Source organism: Emys orbicularis, chromosome 3 (assembly GCF_028017835.1).
Source record: "Emys orbicularis isolate rEmyOrb1 chromosome 3, rEmyOrb1.hap1, whole genome shotgun sequence".
NCBI classification, from domain to species: Eukaryota; Metazoa; Chordata; order Testudines; family Emydidae; genus Emys; species Emys orbicularis.
This window is the reverse complement of record NC_088685.1, coordinates 39,720,337-39,745,845: the sequence shown is the minus strand read 5'-3', so window position 1 is coordinate 39,745,845 and position 25,509 is coordinate 39,720,337. Positions and strand designations below refer to the sequence as shown.

At 40.8% G+C, this 25,509-nt stretch overlaps 1 protein-coding gene across 1 annotated transcript in view; it reads left to right on the top strand.

Annotated features, from left to right (window-relative positions):
- Window positions 1-25,509, top strand: part of SNTG2 (syntrophin gamma 2) — a 480,514-nt gene that overhangs the window by 280,170 nt on the left and 174,835 nt on the right. Inside the window, exons 5-6 of the mRNA XM_065401720.1 lie at window positions 6,919-6,962; window positions 7,084-7,125. Of these exons, the coding sequence (XP_065257792.1) occupies window positions 6,919-6,962; window positions 7,084-7,125 (86 nt within the window). The remainder of the gene's footprint in view (window positions 1-6,918; window positions 6,963-7,083; window positions 7,126-25,509) is intronic.

Sequence of the window (25,509 nt, the reverse complement as noted above, 5' to 3'; positions counted from 1 at the left end):
GAGTTGCACTGCCCTTTCCTAACTTTCAAATGATTGACTTTGCAACCAAAGCAACTTTCTTTTAATGTAGGGAATGTAGGGTTAATGTAATTTCCTTGGATTTTTAAAAAGAAATATGGGTGAAAACAAATTTTGTTGTGTTAAACTATAACAAACTCGGGTATCATCAGATGGGTTTGATTTTGAACCTTCAATACCACTGCAAAGACCTATTCTATTTGAGCTACAGGATTAACTAAATTACCTAGCAGCAGCACAGGGCCCATTACCCCTAGGGGAAGAACGCGCTACAAAAACCATGTGCTGGCTCCAAGGAGTGATTGGGTGAGCCTGGCCTGGCTTTCTCCTTCCTCCCAACTCCCAGAAGCTGGCTGTGGGGAGAGAAGACCTGCTGCTTTGGTTGGTGCCCCAAAAGTGGGGTGGGATTTTGTGAGCACCAGGTACCGGGTCTTGGGCTAGTTGAGAGAAGGGAAGTCTGGCTTGGTTTTCTTTCCCATCCTTATACACACATACACTGCAGCTACAGCTGTGGAAAGGATCGCACACTATATTTCAAAGCATACATGACAGGATTGGACTTTTAAAAATAAATATATATAATGCATTTCTTCATGCAGTAACATATTCAGATCTGGATAACATGGTCTTATCTAGGCATGGCAGATTTTTCTTTACCATGATGGAGAATTGCTCCATATCATGTAGATGGTGTTTTAATTCCTCTTTAGTATATTAAAAATTGTCAGTCATTAAAAAAATGTATTCACACATTTTGCTTAATAATATTCCTTCTGGAAGTTCTAAAATGATGATATGGGAAATGTTTTATGTGCATTTTAGGGGGTGAGTTATCAGCTTTTCATCATATGATGAATAGGAGAAAAGATTCATATGTAAATAGGAGACAAGAACAAGCCAAGAAAAGCTTGTTGCCAGGAACAGAGATTAAAGACTTGTAGGGGTTGTTTGCTCAGGACAAATGGAGTGAGAATGAATATGATCTGATAAAGTTTGGCTTTAATGAACTGTACACTAGCAAGGCACAATTTTCACTGTTCTGGCTGATACAGTGCTACTTTGACTATAATATAAGATAAAGATGGTTAATTGCTCCCCTTTGGATTAAAATAAGCAAACTTCAGCAATTGTATTTCTAACCATTCAGGATAAAGATAGTGCCCTACTCATAAGCCCCAGGGCAATCAATCATACTAAAAAGATCTGTATGTTTCTAAATGTGCTTGCATATTATATCTCCTAAAAATTCATTTGAGAATGCAGTGGATTTGGATGCTACTATTTCAATGAATGCCCTAACAGTACTTTTATTCTGTTTGCCTGTTAGAATTCACATCCAAAAATACCACTTAAACATAATAAAATAGATATATTACAAGAAACGGGGTGAGGATATGTATTGTGGCAAACCTTTGAAAATATGCACACTAACTTAGATGTCAACTCCTGTCCGTGCATGCTGACTCTGTCTGTGTGTAGAATATGAAGGTACAAGTCAGGATTTGCATAGGTGTGCTGAAGTTTGTGCTTGTACCATTTAGCATTCACCCTGTTGATAATTTGGCCTTCTACAGCTTATGGCTAGCCCTCTTATACTAACACAAATGCAATACCTACAGTCCTAATGAATGGGAAAAAAAACAAACAAAACAGAGAGAGAAAACAACTGCTAGTTCTTTCAGACCATCCCTTATCTGATGAAGGCTTGTTTTTCACACTATAAAGTTTTGTCTGTTTATTTGTAGTTTACTGAGCTGAAGAAGGCCCTTGCCCTGGGAGAGTTTTTCACAGTCTAATAGACTCTTTCTATTTTGTACCATTACTCCTAGTTAAAACACATTGGGCCACCCTGAAGTTTTCCTCCCAATTTAGTATAATCTATTAATGTAATTAGTATACTGTTTACTCCTCTTTCAGATAATTAATGAAGATGTTGAGTAAGAGCGGGTCTAACACTAATCCCTAAGGCAACCACTAAGCATTCCTGTAAAACATTATACAGTGCTGCTTATCATTACTCTGTGCTTATTTTCTTTCAGAAATTGTTAGAATCATAGACTCATAGACTTTAAGGTCAGAAGGGACCATTATGATCATCTAGTCTGACCTCCTGCACAACGCAGGCCACAGAATCTCACCCACCCACTCCTGTACCAAACCTATGTCTGAGTCATTGAAGTCCTCAAATCATGGTTTAAAGACTTCAAGGTGCAGAGAATCTTCTAGCAAGTGACCCGTGTCCCATGCTGCAGAGGAAGGCGAAAACCCCCCAGGGCCTCTGCCAATCTGCCCTGGAGGAAAATTCCTTCCCGACCCCAAATATGGTGATCAGCTAAACCCTGAGCATGTGGGCAAGACTCACGTGCCAGACACCCAGGAAAGAATTCTCTGTAGTAACTCAGATCCCACCCCATCTAACATCCCATCACAGGCCATTGGGCATATTTACCGCTAATAGTCAAAGACCAATTAATTGCCAAAATTAGGCTATCCCATCATACCATCCCCTCCATAAACTTATCAAGCTTAGTCTTGAAGCCAGATATGTCTTTTGCCCTCACTGTTCCCCTTGGAACGCTGTTCCAGAACTTCACTCCTCTGATGGTTAGAAATCTTCATCTAATTTCAAGTCTAAATTTCCTGATGGCCAGTTCAAGTCAGTCTGAAATACTGTTTTTTCAGGTATAACTTTATGAAATATTATGTCCCCATGCTTTAGTGAAGTCCAGGAATGTTTCATTTACTGATTCTGTGAAAAAAGTGATCAAGTTTGTCTCGCATGATACTGACCGTTCATTGTTTCGTTATCTTTTGAATTGTTAGAGATGCTTTTCTCTCAAGTGGTCCATGTTTTATAAGGGATTAAAGCTACACATGACAACTGACAATTCCTAGATTCAGTCTTTTTCTTATTTTGAAGTTCTAGTAGAATATTTGGCTATGATTTTCTTTTCCCCAGTCGTCTGTTACTATGGGTAAGTCTACACTGCGATAAACCTGCAGCATTGAGTCTTAGAGCCCAGGTCAGCTGACTTGAGCTTGCAGACCTCAGACTGTGGGGCTAAAAAGAGCAGTGTAGACATTCAGGTTCAGGTTGGAGCCAGGGCTATCAGACCCATTCCCCTGGAAGGGGTCTCAGAGCTTCAGGTCCAGCCTGAGTCCAAATGTCCAGCCCGAACTTCAGCCCTGCCCACTGGTCATGCTATTGTGTTCAAGCGGCGCGCACGCCCCCAGACAGGAGAGGCAGACAGCTGCATGGAAGGGATGGGGGCAGGGCTGTGGGTGGTACAGCCGCATCAGAGGAGCTGCTGGCATGGGACGCTGGCTTCTGGGAATGGTGGCCCCACGTTGTGCTCCTTTTGCCGCTGCAGTTCCCGGGAGAGCCCTGTGGTTCCGCGGATATAAATCGGTATCCGCAGATATCCGCATCCGCGGGTATAAATTTGTATCCACGCACGGCTCTATAAATCAGCTGACCTGGTCCAGCTGTGGCCATGCCATGGGTCATTTATTTTAGACATACCCTTCCTAACAGCTCTAGAGAGCCACATAGGAACTGACATGTATTGGGGACAGCGTGGAACTGCACCACTGCAGGGAAAAGAATTTTTTTTTATCATCTCTGCCTAGCTTATTGGGGTAGAACACCTACTACTCCATTCCTTCAGAGGGTGAAGAATACTCTTGGTGGTACCCTTCCCATGCACAAGACTTGTTCTGCAGATGAAGGTGGGGAAGGAACATGTGTCCAGCACTTCTTTGCCCCTCCCAGTCCCTTAGAGGGGGTGAGTGTTTCACACAATGAAAGGCGTATGATAGCTTGTGATTCCTTCATACCAAGACTTCCCTATTTACTCTCAGTTAGTTTTTGTAGTGCTAACGAGGATAATTCAATCATGGTGGATGAGGCCCATTCCCAGCAGTTGACAAGAAGGTGTGAGTATCAACAGAGAGAAACTTATTTTTTGTAGTGAACAAACCACTCCCAGTCTTTATTCAGGCCTAATTTGATGCTGTCAAGTTTGCAAATGAATTCCAGTTCTGCAGTTTCTCGTTGAAGTCTGTTTTGGAAGTTTTTTGGCTGAAGAATGGCCATTTTTAAGTCTGTTATTGAGTGTTCATGGAGATTGAAGTGTTCTCCTACTGGTTTTTGAATGTTACAATTCTTGATGTCTGATTTGTGTCCATTTATTCTTTTGCGTAGAGACTGTCCGGTTTGGCCAATGTACATGGCAGAGGGGCATTTCTGGCACATGATGGCATATATCACATTGGTAGATGTCCAGGTGAATGAGCCCTTGATGGTGTGGCTGATGTGATTAGGTCCTATGAAGGTGTCCCTTGAATAGATATGCGGACAGAGTTGGCAACGGGGTTTGTGAGTTGGTAACGGGGTTTGTTGCAGGGATTGGTTCAGGGGCTCATTCACCTGCACATCTGGAATTAATTTGCAAACTTGACACCATCAAATTAGGCCTGAATAAAGACTGGAAGTGGCTGGGTCACTGCAAAAAGTAATTTTCCCTCTGTTGATATTCATCCCTTCTTGTCAACTGTTGGGAATGGGCCACATCCACCCTAATTGAATTGGCTTCGTTAGCACTGACCCCCCACTTGGTAAGGCAAATCCCATCTTTTCATGTGCTGTATAATTATACCTGCCTACTTTTTTTCACTCCATGCATTTCATGAAAGCTTATGCCCAAATAAATTTGTTAGTCTCTAAGGTGCCACAAGGACTCCTCGTTGTTTTTGTGTAAGACAGTGTTTGTAGATGTAGTGTTTCTTGTGAAAGAATGGATGTGGTGATGCCTTTGAGTTTAAAATATACCTATTTTGCAGTACTTTCTGCCTTCCAAGTTTATGCATTCACCTGCTTTTTGATCCAGTAAAATATTTTAACCTGTGTTTTGTCTTCTCGTACATACTTGTAACTGGCTGTTGTCTGGGTATCTAAATGGTGTGTCCTTTAGAATCAGGTTCATCACTGCCAGTGACGTTCTGGGGAGAGCCATCTTCCATTTTAAATTTAAACTCATGGACTGGAGTATAAATTGTAGTCCATTTACTGATCTCAATCCAGAGCAGATCTCTCACCAATGTCACTAGAAAGTTTGCACAAAAATCAAGCATACAGCATGGCTTTTATGGAGTAACTAAACATTTACTTATTATTGCTAAGTGCCTTATTTTGATGTTCACTCAGTGGAATAATATGCTCACCTTTCTGATCACGGCAATCAGGAGGTGCATTTGCAGCACATGTAGGCGTACCCAAGCTAGCTTTGATTGTCCACATTTGCTAAAAATAGCAGTATAGTTGTGGTGGTGTGGGTGGTGGCACAGGCTAGCCACCTGAGTACAATCCCACCTGGGACCATAAGTAGATACACGGGAGGCTATCCTGTGTCACCACCTGTTCCACCACAGCAGCACTGCTATTTTTAGTGAGCTAGCATGATTAGAGGTAGCCTGGGTGTAGGGTGACCAGATGTCCCGATTTTATAGGGACAGTCCCGATTTTTGGGTCCTTTTCTTATATAGGCTCCTATTATCCCCCACCCCCTGTCCCAGTTTTTCATATTTGCTGTCTGGTCACCCTGCCTGGGTGTGCCTACTTATGCTGTCCCAACTGCAGCATAGACATATCCTATGTTTCTTTTGTTTCTATTTCCCTCACTATAGGCTGACTTTATATATATATATATATATATATACACACACATACACCAGAGATTGCAAGCATGATTATTCTTTTTTAAATACAAGATAAGTTAGAATCCCCAAAAAGCATTTACTTTACATTAATAGTATCTACAAGCTGTCATTTAAAATAGATTAATGGAAAATAATTAAATGGTGCCTAAATACTAACAAATATTAAGTAAAGGTACTTATTTTATCCAACCAAAGTGATGGCACCAAATTGAACCCTGATGTAACTCCAATGTCTTAAGAAACAAAACTATTTTGAATGAAAGCTTCATTGTTCATATTGTCAAATCCAATATGGCAGAAGCTGAGAAAGTACCGTGTGGTCAGACTCTTCCTTCCCTCCATTTCACTCTCCCAAAATATTAAGTTGAGTGTTATATTTTTAAAATCTTGTAAGTCTCAGGCCCACATGTGTGCTTAACTTTCAGCACATGAGTAGTCTCAAAAGAGACTACCTGGGTACTTAAGGTTAACCAAATCAGTGTTTGCAGGATCAGGGTGTGAACAGCCGACCATCTTCTACGAGATGGTAAGCTCCCTGAATGCACATTGAAAACTTATGTCCTCAGAAGTAGGTGAAATTCACCTCCCAAAAGTGACTGTTCACATTTGAAGCAGCTTTGTTGTGTGTGCCCTTTCAGGGTGTCATTCCTGTTGATTTCAGGATGTAGAAAATATGCAAATTACTAGTTGAAATAATATGTTGTGTTATTCTCCTGAACAGAGTGAACTCAAACTTCATCTTAAATAGTTTTATTACATTCTAGGCACAGCTTCTTTAATTATACCAGTTCCTCTAAATTTGTTCCAGGCCAAAAAAAAAAAAAAAGATGCTAAGTAGCTTCTAAAATTCCTATTTTACTGTCTGAGCAAGACTAATGAAAAATGTGAATCACACTTTCCACATAATTTAATGAAATCATTCATTAGTGAGAAATGACATTTGTGTTCCATATTAAATAAATCCTTTGTGCATGGAAAGTAACTCTCTTAATTTGCTTAAAATTGGTACCAATCTATTTAGTTTACTGGCTGATTCCTGATTGTTATGCCGCTGGCATTTTCAAAAGAAAAGTAGTTTAAAATGTTACACGGTTACAAAGAGTGTGCTTAAGCAAGTGCTGAAGCAATATATGTCATTATTTAAGTCTTTCACTTAACATACTGCTTTTGTAACCCCCACAGCTGACCAAACAGGAATGTTATTTATAGGAGATGCACTAATACAGGTCAGTAAATTGTACATTTATTCCACACACATGCTTGTTTTAAGCATGTTTTAATGTTTATTTTTATTACATTATTTATATGTTACAAATCACTTTCTTTCTATGGTATATTCATTTTTAGGTTAATGGCATAAATGTAGAAAGTGCTTCCCATGAAGAAGTGGTAAGTTTTATGTAACTTTTATACTTTAATATCTGATGAAATATTTGAGGTGCATATAAAATAATGAAAATGATGGCATGTTGTTTACCCTGTACTCAGTATGGCCCTGAGCCTACATTTCCTTAATGGGAACTTTGCCATTGACTTCAATCGGATCTGGATCTCACACTATATTGCTACAAAATAGATACTGTACAAAAAACTGCTTAAATCCATAGGAAAGAGATGCTGCAACACAGTCCAGATACCTGACATTATCTTTCTAATGCATGAAAAGTTTCTTCCATATAAACCATTCATAAGGCTACTACTCACCCTTGAAAATTGCATATAATACATTAAGACATCCATGTGCCTACACAAGAATAAACAGTTTTATTCTTTAAGACCTACTGTTGAAAATATCAAGACTATGCATTGTCAGTTAGTCTATGGTACAGTTGTAAATGTTGAAAAGATAATTTCCATATGCATTCACAATCTAGTATGAATACATTGAAAACATTTCTTATTCCCATATGTGATGGGATGCACCATTCACCACTGGGCTGGTGCCTCCTTCTGGTACTCTGGGGATTAGCTCAAGGCCAATGTCAATTCCTCCGTCTCTGTCGTCCCCCTGCAGCCCCTTTTGCAGCCTCAGGAACCACAGTGTCCTCTTTGTGGCTCAGCCCTCTGGCTGTGACACTATCTGTGTTTCCCCCTTCCGGGTGGATTTAGCTCCTTAATAGTCCTAGGCAGTCTTCCTGCTTATGGCTTCAGTGCCATTCACCCAGTTGGCAGGGAATCCAGGCCTGATTACTTCTCTGGGTTCCAGCCCAGGGACCTTCAGCTCAGCAGTCTGGGCCTTCTCTCTCTGGCCTCACTGCTCTCTCCCTGGCCTCACTGCTCTCTCCCTGGGCTGCTTCCTACTAATGGTTCCCCTTTTCTTCCTGGGCCTACCAGTTCCCAAAGTCTCCTCACTTTTCCCAAGGAGCGACTGCAGCTTGAAGTCCCTACTCACTCCTCCCTTACTCCTGGGAGTGTCCACTTTTTCCCAGTAGCCCCTTCTGCTTTCAGCTCCTGGGCTTTATAGGACCCATTTATTCTTATCCAGCTGAGCCTCCTTAATTAGTTGCCTAATTGGTTAATTGGCCCATCTGGCCTGCATTAAATCCTGCAGGGTGAGTGTGGGGCTGACACCCCATCACACCATGTGTAAGAAAAAGGTAGAAAATCTACCTACCATATTAGAGCCCTTCCAGCATTGAGAATATATTGAAATACCCATCTGATAGGTCTTGCAAAGCTCGCATTAATTTCAGTAGTACAGAATCAGGCACTGAAGTCGGTTCTATAAACAATCAGATTTCTAGCTTTAGGTGCTGACATTTGAAAATTGGGTCCTTCCGTGGGAAAAGGGCTTGATCTTTCAAGGTGCTGATCACTCTCCAGCAGATGCAGATGTGCAGATGTGCAGAAAGATCATTTGTTTGTTGACAAATAAAGTATGTAAGGGTTAGTCCAAGGTGGAGAGGATTGTTCCATTTTAGTCCAGCAAGATTCCTAAGTAAAAGTCAAAGACTGTTTTGAACTGGGAATGTAGAAAATAAAATAAAAATAAATAATTAAATAAATAAAGTCTGATACATACATACATACTTTTCCTTTTTTCTGCTGAAGCCAACTAATTTTTGGGAGGCCCTAATTCCAATGATTTTTGTATCGGTTTTTATGAGTCTTAAAGTGAATGGAACTATGATAGACAGAACAATGTACTACCTCTCGTTAAAACTACGAGTAGTCCTTGTGGCACCTTAGAGACTAACAAATTTATTTGGGCATAAGCTTTCATGGGCTAGAACCCACTTCATCGATGCATGAAGTGAAAAATACAGGAGCAGGTGTAAATACATGATAGGATGGGGGTTGCTTTACCAAGTGTGAGGTCAATCTAACAAGATAAATCAATTAACAGCAGGATACCATGGGAGGAAAAATAACTTTTGAAGTGGCAAGAGAGTGGCCCATTACAGACAATTGACAAGAAGATGTCTTCTTGTCTGATACCTCTAGTTAGAACATTTCTTTTGATAATATTCATCTGGGGTATTCAAAAAGGGACTGTCTGCCAGTGACTTAAATTCTGGGGAGGAATATGATTTCTCATGAGTAGATCAGAAAGATTACCTGATATTGTTATGCCCATGTATTTGACTGAGCATTTGGTTTACTTAAAAGAAAAATTATCAAAAGAGGTTTTCTTTATTGTTTTATAGAACTGAGATGGCAAGAGAATCCGTCTTATCATAATTGAATGGAAGTTTCTCTTTGGGGAAAAACAAATTCTCTTATCTCTGCTTCATTGAAAAGGGTATTCTTTTTTAAATGAATTGTGGTTGCATTCTTATGAGGAAAACACTATAAAACACGGAATTATCCTTTTACTATAGAACACATTACTCTTTTATGTAATTCCTGTCATATACTTGTCAGTGCTTAGATACCATGGTGATAGGCACCTTAGAAATATCTCAGACAGCTGGATAATTGGGCAAATGTCATTAAAGCCGTTACCACTGGAAATCACACATCAGAGACTAGAAAACTGATAAGCAAAGAGTTACTACTTTTATTTGCAGAAAACTTTACCATCAAACTGAATAAAGTATTGCCTAAAACAATAAAGTGTAATAGATCCAGACAAGCAATGGGCAATGATACTACTTTTGCCTTATTTGGCATATATCATGATTATTGGGCCAAATCTTGAGAGGTGCTGAGCACAGGCACTCTCATGGTTATCAATAAGAGTGAAGAATGCTCAGCTCCCCTAAGGATTTGTTCCATTATTATTGCCATTATTAAATTTAAAGCACACCACCATAATGTTTACTGACTCTCTAAGCTAATAGTGTTTGCTATAGCACATTTGATTGATCAGCCTGATTGTATGCAAGATTAAATTGATCTGGTTCATTTTCAAACTACATACAGCACTTCTCTGGAACCCAACCCAACACAGTAGTGATTAAAAGTTCTCACCAGCTGACAGCTGTTTATTGGCTATGTGGAAATGAATATGGTAGCCTAAACCTAGTTCCTGGTGGACAAGTTGTCACATCTCAAAAAACACCCCTACAGCTGGCACTAATGGCACTAACTTTTGATGGTCTCATCAAGAAGGTGAAGGACTGAATGGGCAAAGAGACTGAATCTTCCCTTTCTTATGTAGATATGATCCTAGGTCAGGGTTAAAATACTGTTATGTGACCTCATGGTTATTTCCTGATGGATAAGCCTAGTCAGGCCAAATCCCCAAAATAATGACTCAGGCACAGTAAGCAGCAGAACCACAGCCATTTATTATTGGCAGAGCTCCTGTTTTGGACATCATCAGCAGGACAAGTTCCCTTTCTCCTGATGCAGGAAGCATACCCGTACACTGAACTTCTTCACAGAGTTACTTTCCATCAGCTGGGAGGAGCCACACTCCTTCAGGGCTGTTTCAGGAAATGCCAAGAAATATTCATTCAACCAGCCAGCACAGTACCTCGGTTACATTGCATTGGTGAGGAAGATTGGAGAAATGCTGCTGCTGTGTGTGGTATATCTAGGAACTCTGTGTAATCAATATGTGATACCTAATAAGAAACCTAAACAAAACATAGAGAAAAATTCTAAACAATATAGCCAAAAGCTGCAGAGAAGAAAGAGCTTTCTACTGCTTCTGTTGGTGAAAAGAGACAAGTGCTGATATAGAGTTTTATTTGCCTACACCGCACCTTAATAAAGCTGAATCATTAAGCTAGGTTAAGTGGTGGCTCTTCAAGGTGTAGCTGGTCAAGCATCTCCCTTGGGACTGGAGATAGACCTGCAAATTGGACAACTGTATGTCACTGAGGCAAATCATGAGTAGGGTTGGTGCATGGATGATGTGGTACAGTCATGGGACATTCTCACCAGTGGGTAGGAAGGGAGTTAGGTGGACTACTGCCAAATAGCTGGAAGGGTGTTGTTATTCTCTGTGTGTGTATATATAATTTGGTTGCTGTGTTTTCCCACATTTATGAATGTGTTCCCTTCCCCCTAACAAAGATTTACTTGTTTGTAAACAGACTCGGAATGCTTGCAAGTGGGGAAGTTCTGGCTGTTAAGGACACCCAGAATGGGTTTGTTTCATTTTCCTAGGTTTCTGGGTGGGGTCTTGAGTCAGTTCATATATTTGTAAAGAGGAACACTAGATACATTGAACCCAGCCCTCACTGCTGCTCTTAACCACCTGGCAGAAGGTTTACACAATACATTCATAATCTCACTTTTATTCTGATCACTTACTGCCTGCTACAATATTGTATCACATAACAAGGACCTAAGCCGCTCGGGGACAGTGGCCACTGAAACACAGCACATGGTGTAGAATCTAATTAGTTGTAAACTTTGAAAATAGTTTGCAAGCGTTCTCTTTGTATCTTTCAGAATGTCAGGGAAACTTTCAAGTCCTACGGAGACCTTAGAGAGTTTTTTCCTTGTTATTAATTTTTACCATTTCAGAATAATTGCTAGTCCAATCACCAGCTAGGGAGGAGCCATGGCCAGCTGCAGATTGTTAAATTATCTCTTTTTTAAACTGAAGGTTTCCTGTATATGTTCATTTGTAGTTTGGTGACAGGTGTTCAGTTTGGATAAATGTGTAATTGAACACTAATTTCAGATCTAAGCAAAGGGCCATCAGCAGCAGCAATGGGTGAGGAGGCTGGGAGAACAGGGCCTTTTTGGCCTCCGAAGCACAACTGGAGCCCTTGGGATCCTACCTCAGGATGACTGATGCTGGCAGTACCTCCATAAGTGGCCTCCTATGTGACCACCAGCACTTCCAGGGGTAGAATTTAAAAGCTCCCAGCTCCCCTGAAAGCCCAGCATCCAGCTGGAGCTCCCAGTAACAATGGCAACAATAATGCAGCTTCACAGCAAACTGCCTTTCCTGTTCTCTTCTACTCTTAATAGCAGAGCTTGCCTTTCTCTACAGCAAAATTTTTAGGGCATGTCTATACTGCCCCACAGTTGGGACTACAGGGTTCCAAATAGCAGTGTGCACCAAAGTGCTGTGCTGTAACTCCCCCATGTGGACACTGCAGGTGTGAACTAAAAGATTCTTGTTTTGCAGTGCCCTTAGTCTTCTGGTCCCTGGGTGCTGGTGTTAATGGTCTTTTCTCTTGTTATCCATTTGTCCTTTGCCACCTGATAACTTGTCTTGTCAGTTCTACCTTACCATGTTATCTGTTCTGATTCTTCTGCACCTTACTTCCCCCATTTTTCCTAGTCTCAACACCTCCCCAAGGGTACATCCTTCTCACCACTCTTCTTGCCATTATCCTTTTCTTCTACCTTCCCATTCACTGCCACTGTTCTATAGGCACCTTACAACCAGATAAAAGTACTGAAATATGCAGAGGGAATCCTCAGGTTACCAGTAAAGCTGCTTTGTGTTGGTAGACAAAGACAAATTGGCTACAGTGGGGGCCAGGAGTGGCTCTGTATGTTCATTCCTGTCAAGCATCCTTATTCAAAGCAGCACTTAAGCAAGTGCTTCAATCCCATCAAAGTAAATGGGAGTTAAGTATTTTCTTGGACAAGGCCTTAGAATATATGAAGTGGAGTTGGCTTATACAGAAATGCGCTCTGAGATTTACTTTCACAATTTCTGGAATGTTATGTCTTTAATTATTTTATCTGGATCACACACATTATGGGTAGCTTAAAAAACACCAAACAAAAAAGAAACAATTCCAGGGAAGATTGGAAATTGCACTGTAAACTTGGTGTAATCTGTGCATTGAGACCCTGTATGTTTTCATTTTCACACTATCAGAAGACAGGTCTGGCTCATCAAATCATGAAAGCCTTCAAAACACCATGGATATTGGTAAAAGATAGGATGTATTCCAAGTGAGTTTACAATTGCTGCAGATAAGAAGTTTGAAAACTTTAGTTCAAGAATGTTGATGACTGAAAGAAAAATTGAAAACATGGAGATGAAGATTGATGGAAATGATACTTGTATAATAAATAGTACAAGAGACTCTGAAGTACTGAAAATAATTGAATATCCTTGAAAATAAGCTTATTTTTAGAAATATGATTGGTGGGGATTCAAAGAGGTGAAGACGGGAAATGGTGGTACAGTTTTTGTTTGATTGAGCTGGTGAAGGATTATTTTGCCTCCACAATAGCTAATCAGATCCTCACCTTATATAGTATAAACAGAACACAGTTCCGCTGATAAACAGCATTCTAAACCTGGAATATAAATACAATTGTCTCTTTCACAGTTCAAGTCCCTTATTTTACCCTCTCATCAGTCTTTTTCTTCCTTGGCATTGGAAGTCATTTATGTTTATTAAAACAAGGAGTGGATATGTATTGTTTCCTCCTTTCATACTTTATTTGAAAGCCTACGTCTGTAACACACATTTTTCTTCAATGTTAATTTCCTACAAAAAGCAAAATTAAATCCCCTTGAAGTCAATGGAGAGATTCCTATTGACTTCAGTGGAGCTTGGTCAGGCCTTTTGATACCACATAAGTAATGTTAGTCAATGTCTTCCTTTCATCTCAGAGCTCCCTGCCTTGTCACCCTTTGTCACCTTACTGATTTGAAAGTGTGCCACATTCACTATACTGTTTTCTGTAGTACTACATTGGATGAAACTAGTATGTTAGAGGTCTGGGGAAGATGGGGAAGGCTAGGTTTACATGACAATTTTAAAGGATTGCTTTAACAAGACTCTTATTTTTTACATTTAGTTTTAGACTATGGTCAGATCATTGTTGGCAAGGATCATGTCCATGTAAAGAATTCCATATCTTAGAAAAGTCTGTAGTATGTCAAACTATGCTGTGCCACCACCATTTACCCACAGCCCACATATTGTGGGAATGTAGTCAGAAGTTGTATATGTATGGGCATATAGTGATGTATTTAACGTAGCTGGTCAAATAATTTCTTGTTCATTTTTCCCATTGAATTCATGACTAAATTTCTCCATTATGTGACCAGATCTAATATTAAAGATACAATAATGTGGTAACCGCTGACAGAGGACTCTCTTTAAAAATGACTTGTAACAGGGTATAATGGCCTTTTCAGATCAGAGGGGAAGTTTCAGGGTGAAGCTAACCCATTTCAGTCATTCTGCAAGAGATAAAGACCCAGAGAATGACAGAGGCAGATGCTGTGGGCTTGTCTTCACTGCAGACATACTTCGGGCTCTTTCCTGGGTTTTAGCCCAAATCTCCCTACTGTCTACACACACAAATCTTTTACTCAGGTCTTAGCTACTATCTGGAAAATTCCTAGACAACTTTTTAGACTGTTCTTTTTAGATCCTGGGATCAGGGGCCTTGTAGTGTAGGGCAGGGCAGGGCACTATGTCTCTGCCAAATAGGGCAAGTTCTATAAATCAGGGTAGCAATAATCTCCCTTCTTTGTCATAGGAAGGGAAACACTGGTAAAAAGAAGACTGGCTGCTAACCTCTCCCAGGCCAGGGAGAATGAGACTGAATTTAACTGACTATGCCTCCCAATTGTGGAGTAGCACTGCCAAACTCCCCACCCACGGAGGAATGCCTGGGGAGAAAGGGATGTTTGATAGTGAAGACTTTAGTTTTATGTATTTGAGAGGCTTTGCTGCCAGTCCTGGCAGAGCTGAGTGGAGGTAATATAAAGGGCCAGCTTGATGAAGACAGTAATGACTGTTGAGTTGGTGATATAGAATACTCAGCATTTACTGCTCCAGGTACACCAGATAAACATGGTAAGTTTCAGTACTTAAAAGGAGATAGCATGGCATCATAATTGCTGTGGAATTGTAAAATCTGAAATGCTGTGTCAGTCTATGTAAAATTTCTGCATGTACTAGGAAGGCAACCATTCTCCTCTTGATGTGTGTTTATAATTTTCATTAGTATTATTTTTTCTAGGAATGTGTTAACTGTGTTGGAAAATATGGGCCTCAAACCTCAGTTTTTCTCTCAAATTAAACTGAAATCTGCAGCACAAGCAGAACTGGGTGAGCACTTCACGTGTGGTTCCTATTAGAGATGTTTTAGACCTGGAACCTTGTATCCAATCCCCTTCAAGTGTCTTAAGATTTTGGTATTTCAGATAAAAACTTGATCTTGTACCCAGAACACCAGTACTGTTGAGTTTTGCAAAACAAAAACTCAGCTCTCTTGACCCATCTTTAGTCTTTATTCTGTTTGACTATCTTGGGACCAATCCTGACATCCTTATTCTGTTTTTTTTTTTATTATTATTATTAAACTCAGCCCATACATGGGCAAAATCCCCACTGATACCAGTTTTAGTTGAGAAGAAAAATGAATAAGGGCTTCAGGGTTTGGTATCTTACTTGTATAAGCCAGAAACATTAAGAATTTGAAAAAAAAAAAAAACCATGGGAGGCAGGACACCTGATATTCCATTATTACTTTATATTAAATGGAAAAGTGATAAACATTTTGTCTTTTCTATGTTTTCAATTTTTGGCATATTATTATGTTGATGAACGCAGTGCTCCCTTAAGCCTTGTTTTGCTCAGTGCCTAGTTTTGATTTTACAGGGTATCCCAAAGTAGAACATCTGAAATCACTCTACTGTAATTGTGTCATACAAATCTATAGGCATTTGTTCTTTTTGGTTGGTGTTCATAAGATCTGTCTGTCAATATTGCTTAGGAAATTTATATTTTTCTCTAGTACTGCAATAGCTAAAATGAAATGTGACATGTCAAACTTCTGTGAACTAGAGTAGGTTCTGTAATACTATAGTACTGGACAGTGAATGGTAAAAACATTAATCTTGCCTTAGCATTAAAATGTGAACTATTTTCGGAAGCCACATGAAAAGTGACAGCTGACTCTGCTGGTCTCAGATAATCTCTCTACCTGGTTTGCTAAGTATGACTGCTGGAGCAAATTCAGAATTTCACACTTAAGAGAACTGTTCTGTTGGGCTTACAGAGATCTCTGGTTTTAAAATTAAAAATGACACTCAAAATTGTTACAGGCCTGTAGTCTGTGCCTCAGTGACCTCGCTGGAACTCAAATTCAGAGATTTTATAGAGGTTGCTAATTTGCTGAAACCCAACTAAATCGGGGTGGGGAGCCACAATCCTGCAAATGCCTATGGACATGCTTAAATTTTAAGGACGTGAACAGTCCTATTGAAGTCAAATAGCTATGGTTTATCTTTTGACCAAATAAGGTTAACCTTGGTACATAAAAATGCACTCTAATCCCCAATAGTGATAAACAATATGTACAGAAGTAATATAATATGTAACATGTAGAGACTAAACAATTCTATTACATAAAATAGAAAAGACAGGAATGAGCATCTAGGATAGAAAAGGCAGACCAATAGCTGTTCTTATAACAGGCTATTATATACTACACAGAATAACTGTTTTTCCTTTATGTAGTAAAGCTATACTTTAACTATGTCATAAATGTAGTGACCTAAGTTCAAATTTGGGGCCCAGATCCTGAAAACACGTATGCATGTTCCTTAACTTTAGGTACAGAGTAGGCCCATTGAAGTGCCTCAATAAAACGGAAATAAACGTTGACAAGAGAAAGGGCAATAGTCAGTGTAACTAGTCACAGATCTGCAAGGCACCAGCCTTTCAAATACAAAATTGTGAGGCCTGTGTTCAAGAAAGAAACTCTTTATGATGTCAGTCTTGTGAATTATTTCCCTGTTTCTGATCTTCCATTTGGAGGTAAATTACTGAGAAAATTAAAGCAAGACAATTCTGGCAATATCTTGAGGCCTCAGATCTTTTAAGCCCCTTTCAGTCTGGTTTTAGAACTGGTTATGTATAGAGTATAGAGACCCTGTTTACTTTGTTCACTGATAATCTCATAACAAAAATCAGTGGTGAAATCTTGGCACTGTTGAAGTCAGTAGCAAAATTCCCATTGACTACTGTGGGAAGTCTCTAGATGTTGGTTCTTTTAGGTCTGTCATCTGTCTTTGATCACACTGGTTATTAAGGTATTGTTGACCTGTCTGGCAGGGGTGGATGAAGTCACATTTGAATGAGGACTGTGACAGAGTGCTAGTTGTAGTACTCTGGTCACAGAGGTTGCTGCAACACAGAGACGTCTGCAGGCTTAATTGGAGCGATGAACTGTTTCTAGTGGGGGTCACTGACAATTGGTGGTAATTGCTGGGCTAATGAGACAGTCATCTCAGAAACTGGGAGGACATGTAATTGGGAGGAACAGGAAGCAGGAGGAAGCTCAGAAGGTGAACATGATGGAGGAAAGAAGCTGTGTAGAAGGTGCCACCTGTTGTATACCTGTACTTATGTCCTATCCTGGTTGGAACAGAGGATTAAAGGTACATGCAGATGACACTAAGCTGTGGGGAGAAGTAGATAAATTGGAGGGTAGGGATAGGGTCCAGAGTGACCTAGACAAATTGGAGGATGGGCCAAAAGAAATCTGATGAGTTCAACAAGGACAAGTGCAGAGTCCTGCACTTAGGAAGAAAGAATCCCATGCACCACTACAGGCTGGGGTCCGACTGGCTAAGCGGCAGTTCTGCAGAAAAGGACCTAGGGATTACAGTGGATGAGAAGCTGGATATGAGTCAGCAGTGTGCCCTCGTTTCCAAGAAGGCCAATGGCATATTGGGCTGTATTAGTAGGAGCATTGCCAGCAGATCAAGGGAAATGATTATTCCCCTCTGTTCGGCACTGGTGAAGCCACATCTGGAGTATTGCATCCAGGTTTGCCGCCCCCCCCCCCTCCCCACTACATAAGAGATGTGGACAAATTGGAGAGAGTCCAGCGGAGGGCAACAAAAATGATTAGGGAGCTGGGGCATATGATTTACGAGGAGAGGCTGAGGGAACTGGGATTATTTAGTCTGCAGAATAGAAGAGTGAGGGGGGATTTGATAGCAGCCTTAAACTACCTGAAGGGAGATTCCAAAGAGGATGGAGCTAGGCTGTTCTCTGTGGTGGCAGATGACAGAACAAGAAACAGTGGTCTCAAGTTGCAGTGGGGGAGGTCTAGGTTGGATATTAGGAAACACTATTTCACTAGGAGGGTGGTGAAGCACTGGAATGGGTTACCTAGGGAGGTGGTGAAATCTCCAGCCTTAGAGGTTTTTAAGGCCCGGCTTGACAAAGCCTTGGCTGGGATGATTTTCTTGGTGTTGGTCCTGCTTTGAGCAGGGGATTGAACTAGCTGACCTCCTGAGGTCTCTTCCAACCCTAATATTCTATGATTCTACACTTGCTGGAAAAATAACAGACTATATGTTTGGGACTGAGACCACACACAAAAAAAGCATCCTTCAGGAAAACCCAACCTGAGATGGAGGACATGTGGAGTGACCGGCTACCCCATCAAAAAAGGTAGTAGTGTGGGAAGGAGGGGAGGGTTGCTTTCACTAGCTGTGCCACTTCTACACGTACAGAGAACGAGGCTTCCTTGCTACCCATGAGGGGAGAATGATCAGTAAAGGTGGATGGATCAGGTACCTTAAGTAGGAAGCGTTTTCCAGCCCTGCCATACAATCTGGGTCCCCTTAGGATATGGGTACACTGCAGATAGGAATGCCTCCCAGCCCAGGTAGGCAGCCTCACACTAGCTCTCCTTGAACTAGCTTGCCAAAAAATAGTAGTGTGGATGTTACGGCATTGGCTAGCCAAGTATGGACCAAGAGAGATGGGCACCTTTCCATTCAGGTGAGTAGCCCATGCTGCCATCCATGTGCCAACATCCACACTGCTTTTTTTAGTGTGCTACCTTGAGCAGAGCTAGCGTGTGCCCATCTCCCCAGACTGGAAGGCATGTCCCAGCTGCAGTGTACACAGACACGTAGGACCCAAGGGTGAGCAATCAGATGGCCTGATGAAAAGTTGGACTTGGTCTTCTGACAGGTACATGCTTGGTCTCTCAGGTATCTTTGACCAAAGCGCTGTTCCCCATCACCCTGGGTTCAGGGTGAGTGGGGGACAGGAAATGACCAAGGTACACTAAGGTGATGTTACTGTTCCTTAAGAAGAACATTGAGGATGTATCTGAAAAGCACTTTTAAATATAAACAGTTTTAAACATAGAAAAAGTTTTGATTACTTTCCTAATGAGTGTAAACACTTTATTGCAAAGTATAACTGGAACTATAGCCTATTCTGTGAATACAAATATCAAAAATGTGATACTTTTTGAAAACTTATCACTAAGTGACTATATTATCTCAGTGTTCACTTACAGTTCATCATGTCAGGAAGTTATTTCCTGAAACTAGCACATGTTTGAGTAATATAGGTGCAGTAGAGTGCAGTGTTTGTAAAAATGATAGTGAACTTGTAGTAGGAAAAGTGTGTATGTATGTTTTTCCTTGGGGAGCACAGGGAGATATGAAATAGAATAATTAAATAAAGCATACTGTGTTCCAGAGAGACCACATAGGAGTTCCAGAGAAAAGGGGAATGAGGTAATATGTTTTATTGGATCAACTTTGGTGAAAGACACAAGCTTTCAAGCTATACAGAGCTCATCTTCAGGTCTGGGAAAGGTACTTAGCGTCACAGCTAAATACAAGGTGGAGGGAATGGTTTAACTTCTTATGCTAACACACATTCTAAGGGACTATTCAAGCAAAGTGGCCTATTAATTAATGCCTTAGGAGTCATAGGACAAAAAGGGGAGGTTAATGGGTTGCAGATTGTTGTAATAAACCATAAATCCAGTGTATTTTTAAGACCGTGATTTTTAGTGTCTATCAAATTTAGGAATTTAAGCTCCCAGGCTTATCTTTTGAAGGCATTGTGCAGGGAAAGGCAGTGAGGATGGAAGAGAGAGAAAGTAGGAAAGGGATGAAAATCTGGCCCAATGTCTCCAATGAAAGTTTTGTCACTAACTTCAGTGGGACAAGGATTTCGCCCCAGGTGTCTAAATGGCTATTGAAAAGGATAAGTCAGATTATGATAATGTTAAGAACAGCTCTTTAAATGTGAAATATTCAAGTCTCAGTTTCTCTTAAGCATTTTAATGTATTTGTTGTTCCAGGAACAACTATTTAGGCTCTGAAAAGTTCATTTTCTTAATATTATCTTGGCATTTCTCACTGAGCTATTTTCTGTCCTTTGTTACTGCCTGTTTCAGTCAAGAAAAAATGCTTTTAGCCTGTGCGTTATGTGAGAAGTGCAGATCTGTACTCATCTGTTAAGCTGAGTACAGATAGCTAGAAAGAGGCTGTGAGCATCTAAGGCCCAAGTAGGAATGGAAATAGATGAACAAACCCTTTTTTCAGTAAGGTTTTATTAATGGGTTTAGTACAGATGCTTTTTCACAGTTAAGATTTATGTTTTTATAACATGCACTCCCATGAATCTTAGAAGATTAGCTGCTGCTCTGTATGTGGGCACTAACGGAATGGTAGATTTTTAAAAAGTTGCATGCCATGTATAGAATACATCAGAGTGCAGTACTGAGTCCTTGATGTTCATAGCTTTCCTCAACTATAGGTCACATACCTTATTGACTTATAGTACTTTTATCATGATATGGTTGTCACAGTGGGACAACAGCCCTTCCTCATCACTGTTTTGCATCTTGCTGGGGGCAAATAGATAACAAAAATATAGTTTTTTCAGGTGCCTAGCTGCCAGATTAGGCATTCTGGGGTTCAGCATACCAGATCACACAACAAATAGCAGATTAGAATGCCACTTAAAAAATAAGACCAAATATTGTAGATAGAAATCTAAACAATCCATGCCATGTGCCTAATGCCCTCAGAAATAAAGTTACTTTAATCTCAGATGATCTTGAGGCTTCTAACAATATGCTTTATTGTGAATTGAACTATACAAGCCCCGAGGTCCCAGCAGATCAACATCAGACTTGTGTAAAATTTATGCTTTGTTTTGCACAATTTTAGATTTCTTGCCATTTCATTTTGTATGATTTTGCACCTCTAAAGTTTGCTTTGTACAGTGGTGAAAGCATTCAGAACCTTCAGACCCTCCCTGACATCCCCCCAAACATTAGCTTATGCCTTTTCTGGGTACAAAAGCTTTCTTCTACTCAAAAACATTACATAGTTTCTCTAAATTCTTCATGGAAACAGACCCATTTCCGAGCTCATACCAAGTAGAAGTAGAAGTAGTTCTACAATTCAGTACTTGTCAGGGGTCCATTGGGGGTCTGGGGAGTGGCCCCCTCTTTGGTGGCAGTTGCGCCTAGTGGTAAGAGTCCAATGAGAGTCTGCATACTTCAGCAGTGATGGTGCCTAGTGGCACAAGTATAAAGGGGCCACCTCTCCCAGCAGTAGGGCTGTGCAGCGGCAAGCGTCTATGGGGCTGCCTCTCCCAGTGGTAGGGTTGCCCAGTGGCAAGAATCTATGGGCCACCTCTCCCAGAGGCTGGGTTGCTCAATGGCAAGTACAGGAAGGGTAGGGGAACCTGGACCCACTCTACTCCACTGGGTTCTGACGCAGGACCCTAGGATAAGCAGATACCCTGGTATGGCGGGCCTGGCACCTTACTGCCCCTTTGGGGTGGGCAGGGATGGGGTGTAAGAACCTTGCCACTCCCAAGTTTGCATGCTTGCCTCTTTGATGGCCTCCCTGCACGCAATCACCCCTTAGTCAGGGTAGTGGGGTCTAGCGGCCAGAGTCCATATAACTCGCTCTCAGCATCGGAGTGGTGCAGCCCAGTGGCCAACCTTCCCCCCCCCCATGGTGTGCTCCGTCTTGGCTCATCCCGGCTTGGCTGAGTTCCGGATCCTGGAGCACAGGCTCTCCCTCCTCGGGAGCTGGCGGCGTGCCTCCTTCCCCTCCAGTGGTCAGCCCCGACTGAGCAGCTTCGCAGGTTTTTATACCAGTTCTCCAGTTGGAGCATGCCCAGCAAAGTCTCAGGGGTGGGGCTTCCTCTGCTAGGAAGGAAGGATTAACCCCTGTGGTACCAGTGCGGGGCCACTCCACCCTGTCACACTTGGTTTAGGATCCAGTCTCAATATGCGCAAATATGGTCCATGGGTCACTCCCTACCATTAGTCCCAATTCTGTTAGCTCCTCCATTGATAGCAGCTGGTCGTCCCCTCTAGTCTCTGCAGTCGTCTGGGCTCCCGCAGCATAGTTGGGGAGCTCAGCCTCGGTGGTTTGGAGCACCAGTGGCTTCTTAGCAGAAGCCTGAACAAATGAGCTGGGCTGCATCCTTTTGTATGCTCCCTCCATTGGGAGCATGTCTAGCAGGGGCAAGGGGGTGTGGCCTCCTGGGGCCAAAGGAGTGGGTTAACCCTTGGCAATGCGGGGTTGATATATCCTGTCACAGTATTGTTATTTCACACGCATCTATTTCACAACCATTTAATTCCCTTGATCAGAAGAGCAGCAAGGAGTTTGGTATTACTAGCACTTACAACATGCCTGCATAATCTTTGAGCACAAAAGCAGAATTACTATAATTAAAACTGATAGACAAATTAACTTCTTGTACTAGAAAATTCTGAAATCTAGGTCTCTCCCCCTAACTTTCAGCAACTTCAGTAATGAAGTGATGAAAGAACTACAATTGTAATGGAATAGGTTGCTGCTCACATGTACCTTTTGGTACACAGATTGCCTGTTTTCCACCTACTGTCCAGCTCCTTGATTATAGAAAGCCCTTCCCTTTTTGCTCTCCTTCCAGCCAAGGGGCCTAGCATGAGGCGGAATTCTGCTCTATGTTGTTAAGAAGGTTGAGCTTTAGAATAGAAACTAGTGTACCGCCATGGACTGATTTGTATGTGTACTCTCGTGTGTTGAATCATTCAAGTAAGGAAAGTCAGTTCATAGGCTTTTGATGTAGGCTCATTTTGGTTACAATGGTGGAACTCAATCACTTTACACCCTATACATCCCCTGAATAGGGAAGGAAAAAATAAGATATGTAAAGGGCTACTTCCACATAAGACAAGCTTAGTAGTGGTGTACTATATACTGACAAGAGGTGAGATGTATAGCATGAAACTCCCTTTTGGATCATTGTATAGTCTATAGTACGTATAGGAATTATTTCTAAAACAAAGGACCTGCTTCATTTCTGAAGGCCATTTACTTTAATGGGAGCTGAGCCTAAGTAAGGAGTAATTAAGGACTGCAGAATAGGGTTCAGAGCTATGGGTAATATTTAGGAAAGCATGTCTTTTCACTAGATGGAAATGGATTTAGGAGCCTGACTCTACCCTTGCACCTGCCTGTGGTTGGTAGACACAAAATATACTCACAGAACATAAATTAGTTATACACCTGAGACAGCGAACAAGCTGATGAATTGAATCAAACTGATGAAACAGACCAGAAAATCAAATCCAGTTGAATTGCATTCTGGACATTTTTTATCTACCTGACACAGGTAAATTATTATTATTGACCTTACCAAGCCATAATCAGCACATCAGAGGACTAGATGCTAATTATTGAGAAAAGTACAATGTGGTGTACTCTGGGAATCACAAGGGGGGTTTCAAAACCAAAAGATTGGATAAAGATGCAAGCAGGATTCCATCCATAGTGAACAGATAAAAAGGTGCCAAAGGAAATATTTGACTGACAAAGTAAATAAAATACATCATGCCAGCGCATGATGGATAAATCTTGGCCAAGATAGGTACATAACTTCAAGAGATGAAGTTTGGCCCTGGGGCTAGCGTACTAGCCAGGGACTTGGGAGACTAGGATTCAGTCCCCTCTTCTGTCACAAGCTTCCTGTGTGACCTTGGCTTCTCTGTTCTCCATCTCTAAAATGGGAGAGAACAGTCCTTTCCTACATCATTGGGGTGTTGGGAGGATAAATGCATTTAAGATTGTGAGGCGTTTAGATAGTTCCTATCACAGTAGTATGTAATACTTTATTCATAGAATAGTCTGCTATATATTGCCATATACTTTAGGAATGCACTCAATATTTTAAAATAAATCCTGTAAACCCACATATTAAGTTTTTTTTTTTTTTCCCCTCAATCCAAAGGCTACTGAAGTCAATGGGAGTCTTTCTTTTGTCTTCAATAGTCTTTGGATACAAGCCCTCTATCTACATTTCAACTGAGTGTGTAGATACCAGAAACAGTTGTAGTATGTGATTTTTGTGAGTCATATTTTAACAGGTCCCACACCCACATCTTCCACAACCCCTCATGCTAAAATAACTTTTTGGTTAAAAGTTAAATAGTTTCCTATATGTCAGTTATTCATCAGTTTTATCCTCTGGAATTCATGAATCACATGCCTGAAAATCATTAACATCTGTGGAAACTTTGTGAAAAAGAATAGTTCCTTGACTTCATGGTTTTCATATAAAACCCTGCAATCCAGCTTTCCTGTACTGTGTTCTTTTAAAAAAAGGAAGTGTAAATACGACACAAGGAGTCTTGCTTGTTCCAGACATTATTAGCTGTCAATCCACTCTAACGTGATTCAAATATTCAGCACTATATCCAAGAATTCTAAAATGAAAGGGAAATACAAGGAGGATGATCCTCTTGAACTCTTTCAGATATATTATTATTAATTGTTTGCTTTGTGTTAACACCAAGAGGCTCCAATCAGGATTGAGGTCCTATTTTGCTAGGCTCAGTAGGGACATAGAAATCAGTAAGTGGATTTACACTGGTATAAAATCAATCGTAAGAGAGAGGAAAAAAGTAGGCCCAAGGCCTTTAATCTTTCTCCAAGTTATAATTATAATATGTAATAATGGGGTGAGCAGCAACTAAAGTTTTGTCATTAACTATATGCTGAGCAAGAAATTGTATCTATGCAGAAAAAAATCACTGTTGATAAGATATTCAAGATAGGGCTATGGCTGTTGGGTTGCCATATTTTTTCCTCATCTCTATGGATGCTGGATTTTAAAAGTTTTCATTTCATGTTCTCTTATTTCTTACCTATTTTGTAAACGTTTTAAATTTGGAATTTAAAAAAAGAACAGGAACACAAAGTCAACGTCAACTCCTACAGGGCACGATTTTGCACTGAAATCAATGACATATGAAGGCACTTAGTATCTTGCAGGCTCAAATCCATGATATTTATATCAATGATACCAGTTACTCTGTCTCTAGCTCTCCAGGTGGGTAAGGTGGGTAATCTCCTTAGGGGGAAAAAACATGTTATTTTCTGGTCAACTTGTTATTTGGAGATACTGGTCTCTGGAGATACTAACCCCTCCTTGGCCAGGCATGTATGCTGCAGAACAAAAGGTGCAGGACTGGAGAAGTGTATAATGAGGATACTGAAATGGCCTCCAAAATATCAACAGCTTATAAACCAGTAAATGCAGCACAAGAACTGATGCCTCTGATAACATCACAAGCTTCTAGTTTAGTTTTACACTCAGC